The sequence below is a fragment of the Triticum aestivum genome, chromosome 3A (assembly GCF_018294505.1).
Source record: "Triticum aestivum cultivar Chinese Spring chromosome 3A, IWGSC CS RefSeq v2.1, whole genome shotgun sequence".
NCBI lineage: Eukaryota > Viridiplantae > Streptophyta > Magnoliopsida > Poales > Poaceae > Triticum > Triticum aestivum.
In genome coordinates this window covers 383598268-383603305 of record NC_057800.1, presented here as the reverse complement: position 1 = coordinate 383603305, position 5038 = coordinate 383598268, and the positions used below count along the sequence as shown (strand labels likewise).

Below are 5038 nucleotides of genomic sequence, written 5' to 3'. Positions count from 1 at the left end.
TGCAGAGCTCCGGTGGAGAGGATGAGAGGGGGAGGGATGCGGAGCGACGGATGGTAGCAGCTTGGAGACGATGGGAAACCAGGGGAGAGCTGCGGTGAATGCTACCAACCCGGAGTGAAAGTAGAGGAGAATTAAGTTGATTGGACTGATTGGTCGGCGTGGCGACGACATGATTAGTCACAATCGCGGGAACAGTGGAAGGTTGCCTCGGAATTGCGATCGCCGGGCGATTTGGTGGATTGGGCTCGGTGACAGGGTTGACTGGGCCGCGTCCAGAGATAGAAAAACAATCCTTCTTGATGTGGCCCCATTTTTTGCAATGGCGACACTTGATACGGTTTGTGCATGCCGGCCTGCTATGGCCCGTTAAGAGGCAGCGAACGCAAAATGCAGATGGGCCAGTTTGAATAGGCGATGATCCCGCCCTATGAGCAATAACTATAGCATTGATCACAGTTGAATGCGGATCCCGCGGATCACGTTGATGTTGATCCCGAGAAGATCTAGGAGCAGCTGAACGAGATTGATCGTAGGAAGCAGGTGATCTAAGAGCTTGAATGTATGATTTCCTAGGATGGTTACGAAAGATATGGGTCCATTCATCTTCCTTCTCTTGCAAATATTGATCAAGCTCCCAGCATGAGTTCGGTCCACTGTTGCCCCAGAGAAGAAAATTAACGTTAAGAAGAGGAATAGAGATGTTACCGCCCTTGATGATCGAGAATCCAACTTCCTTAGATGAGACCGAAAATTTGAAAGACCAGTTTTGAAGCAGATGAACTCTGAACAGAGAAGCTCGGCCACCAAAGCAGGAGAGAAGAATGGTGCTTACGGATTCCTCAATGAGGCGAATCTTGGATCTGGTGAATTCGACGACTAGGAGAAATTCCTCCATATCCTTAGCATCTTCGAAGTTGATGGGAACACCCCACTTTCTCCATACCTCCGCGGCGAAGTCTTGGCCGATGTCAAAATACAGATCTGCTAGAGCCATGATGAGAAGGAGGGATCGTAGATGGAGAGTGCATGACTATGGGAGAGTGGCCGCCGCGTCCGGAGTGGACCACGGCGCTGGGGGTGGCCGCCGTGGCCGGAGTGGCCGACGGCGGGGGCTAGGCGTGGGAGGCGCTAGGCGTGGGAGGCGTGAGACTCTGCTTCACCGGATCGTCGAAACAAAACTTGGAATATAAAACTGTTTTCCTGGCTGTAAAAGGGAGGAATCCTCTCCCAAACATTTGCATGTGTTTTCTATTTTGATTTGAGGTTGGTGATGCATGCAGCATTTGGTTGTGTGGATGGATGGTGCCCAACCACACGAGGCCCAAAATATGATTAGCACAACTGGGCACAATCAAAGCAAATCATACCCCCAAACCGCACCAATATCCAAACACCAAAAGCATTGAACTTGACAGCTCATGCAACACTACAAAAACGAAACGTACGAGTACGTACGTGGTATATCAGCGTAGGCAAATCATCCACGATCACCGTCCACAAGGTGTAGTATTATTGCACGTACAACATGATGATTCAAAATAAATAAATTGTAAAGCTCTTTCACTTTCTACGACTATACAGTAGTATATAGACTGTAGACACATGAAATTTGCATCACCTCGCCGAGCTTTCTGGCCATTTTAAAACATGCGCATAAAGCTCCCTATATCACTCTCTTCAATTAGAGTAATAACCTCAACACTGAATTCATCCTCTCCACAAGCAATCAATAACCCAATCTCACTGTCAATTCTCCTAAACTACCCAAAAAATGGACAAGAAAAGTGAACCAAATCTCATGGAAAATACCGCAAATAACCCAATACCCGAAATAAGTTTCTTTTTCTTTTTGTTTGTTTTCAATTTTTTTATTCGTTTTTCTCTCTCTTTTCTCCAAGTGTCAATGCAACACCTCGGAAGTCGGAAGCAGAATTCGAATTTAGAAGCCGACGGCAACAGCGGCCGCGCCCGCGGTGGCGGTTGCCGGCGTCTCCGGCAACGACATATCGTCATCATCATCTTCGAAGAGGGACCCAATGACCATGAACTCCCCGTCCTCCTCCGCCACGGTCACGGTCGCGCCTTCTTGGATCTGCAGCTTCTCCCGGTACGAGTTGATCTTCTCCAGCTTCAGCCCGGCGCGGAAGCGTTCGATGAAGTTGTCCGCCTTGGTGTTTACGTCGGGGCTCGCGCAGTACGACGGTGCCGGCGACGCAGTGACCGACGGAACCTCCTCCTCCCCCTCCAGCATCGGCGGTGGAGGAGGCGGTGGCGGCATTGGGGGCGACGGCGGAGGAAGCGGGTAGGCGTAGTACACGACACCGCGCCTGGGATACAGTGGCGGCTGCTGCGGATACCCCTGCGCGCGTATCTGCTGTTGCGGGTGCGCGCTCGCGCGCGGCGGCCGTGTCCTCACTGGAGCTGGCGCTGGCTGCGGAGGAGCGGGGCGAGACGGAGGCTGTGGTGGTTTCCTTGATCGGCGCGTTGGTAGGGGCGGAGGTGGCGGTTGCGGTGGCGCGAGGGAGTTCATGCGCCGGCTCTTGCTGCCTCCTTTCTTGAAGAGGTTGGAAAAGATGGATGACGGCGGCGGCGGGGGAGGGGGAGGCGGCGGTGGTGGGCGTGGAGGATTGGTACGGCCCGTAGCTTCGGGGCTCGCCGATGCTTCGGACGAAGGCGACGAGTAGTGGTCATCGGAGAGATGGTGGTGGTGGTGGTGGTGCCTCTCCCTCTTCATGATAATGCTCTTGCGCTTCTTCTGGTAGAAGAGAGCAATGGCGGAGGCCAGTTCCTTGGCGCCGCCCACGCTGCCGCTCCTCTTCTTCTTGCTCCTCGACATTGCCGCCGGTGGCGGAGGAGGTGGTGGCGGCGGAGTCCCTGGGGGAAACATGGCTGGCGATGGCGACTGCGGGTGATTGACCTCTTCCACTATAATCTCCTTCTCCACTTCTTCCATTGTCGGCAGGTTCTCGAGGCTGCGGCGGCGACGGCGAGGCTGCTGCGGCGGGGCAGGTGGTGGTTCTGCGGACGCCATCTCCAATAGCGTAGCGCCCAGCTCCTCCGGGCTCCACGTCCTGCTCCTCGCCGGCGTAGCGCGAGTCTCCGTGGGACGCGTCCTCTCCTCCTCCACCTCCACCATCTCGGGAAGCCTCTCGAGGCTGCGTCGGCGACGGCGAGGCTGCGGCGGTGGGGCAGGTAGTGGTGGTGCGGACGCCATCCCCAACAGCGTAGCGTCCAGCTCCTCGGGGCTCCAGGTCCTGCTCCTCGCCGGCGTAGCGAGAGTCTCCATCTCCACAGGATGCGTCCTCTCCTCCTCCACCTCATCCATCTTGGGGAGCCTCTCGACGCTCCGCCTCCGCCTCCTCGCATCCTGAGACAGCGGTCTGGCGCGCACCTCGTAGGTGTCCACCGGGATCGTCTTCACATCCGACGACGTCCTCCTGAGCGTCCGATCGGCGTCCCGGGCCCTTTCGGGCCGCTCGTCTCGCCGGGTCCGGTACAGCTCGGCATCGTCGTAGGAGCGCCAGGCCAACTCCGGTGACGCGAGGCCCCAGACGCCGTCGCTGTCCAGGCGCAGCTCTGGGTAGGAGCTGCTGCTCTTCATCCGCCGGATCCCCGTCTGGGCGTTGTGGTTGGTGTAGGAGTTGTTGAAGCTCGCCCAGACGTCCTCGGTGCTCGGCTCCGGCGTCGCCGCCGCCGCCGCAGGGGACACCCGCAGATGGCTCTTGGGCGCCGGCGCCGCGGGGCCGGGGGCCTCCCCATCGGCGTCGCCCCCGCCGCGGCCGAGCAGGCCGCAGAGGATGGCGAAGAGCACGAGGCAGAGGTTGACGACGTCCCAGCCGCTCTTGAGCGTGATCCCTCCGCGCTGGAATCCGCCGCCGCCTCGGCGCACCGCGGAGGGGAGGAAGAGCAGCAGGAGCAGGGAGAAGAGGAGCACGAGGAGCCAGACCTTGGCGCCGGCGGCGGTGCCATTGTCGTCGGCGTCGGCGGTGGAGTAGGAGGAGGTGCTAGGACCCGTGCCGTCAGCGCCGGAACCGGTCCTCTCCATGGCGCCCGTGTTGATTCCTCGCGTCGTCGCACGGTTGAGATGCGAAAGCCAAAAGCGCAGAAAGGCCAAAGCGGCGGCGGCAGCAGCAGCAGCAGCAAGATGGTTCGTGTGTGGAGCTTTTTGGATCTCTCTCTCTCTCTCTCTCTCTCTCTCTCTCTCTCTCTCTCTCTCTCTCTCTCTCTCTCTATTTCGCTAATCTGCTGGCCTGCTCTGTCTGCGTCTACTTTCTTGTTGGCTGGTTATATACGTGAGGTGAGGTGAGTTGAGGTGAGGGGAGTGGTACATGCTTAAGTTGTTTGTCCGGTTATATTATGCGGCACGGAATCAAAATGATTTTGGTTGAAGAAAACGGGGAATGAATGAATGATTGTTGGGCTTCCGAGTCTATACTAGTGTAATGCGTTGGACTAGTGAACGTTAATCTTTTCTTAATCCATCCAGCACAGCACTACTGGTATGGTAGCCAGTAGGAGGAGTACCAGTAGGAATTTGTAGGCGCTTAAAATTCGGTGCGCCCAGGAACCTTCCTTCGGTGCCAAGTACACTAGGACTAGTGTAGTACTAGTAGTTGCATCCCAGTGTTCGATTAATTATTAGTCTGTGCCAAACTGACTGACTGGTGGAATGTACAACTAGAAAATCGATGGATCTCACCAGTAGTACAATGCAGGGTCTCTACCGCCGGAGCATATTGTCAGCTCTTTCGGCTTACGACATGGACTTGTTTAATATTTTTTATACAAAAGAGAAAAGAAATGTGGCGTGCTGGTTGTTGTGAGCTGAAGCCTGAAGCAAGCAATGTATGTGTGCGCTAGCTGTTGCAACAATCCAAGCTTTTAAGTTGTAACGTCCCGGCGCGTCGCGTGTCGGGTTTTCTTCCGGAAATGCTCCCATTCAGCAACTGATGCCAGCCCAGCCAGGGTTTGTTCTCGTCTCACCCTCAAAGTTGAGGCCAACAGAAAACAAAAACCCAAGCAAATTTAGCCTTCCAAT

General features: G+C 55.9%; 1 protein-coding gene across 1 annotated transcript; it reads right to left on the bottom strand.

Moving 5' to 3' along the window:
- Window positions 1-1493: 1493 nt before the first annotated feature.
- LOC123061356 (formin-like protein 20) lies at window positions 1494-4266 on the bottom strand. The gene has a single exon (XM_044484434.1). The coding sequence runs from the start codon at window positions 4043-4045 to the stop codon at window positions 1940-1942; it is 2106 nt and encodes a 701-aa protein (XP_044340369.1). The 5' UTR covers window positions 4046-4266; the 3' UTR covers window positions 1494-1939.
- Window positions 4267-5038: the final 772 nt, after the last annotated feature.

Bases quoted from the DNA above. Each gene is read 5' to 3' on its own strand.
- LOC123061356 (XM_044484434.1), bottom strand. From the start codon at position 4,045: ATGGAGAGGACCGGTTCCGGCGCTGACGGCACGGGTCCTAGCACCTCC.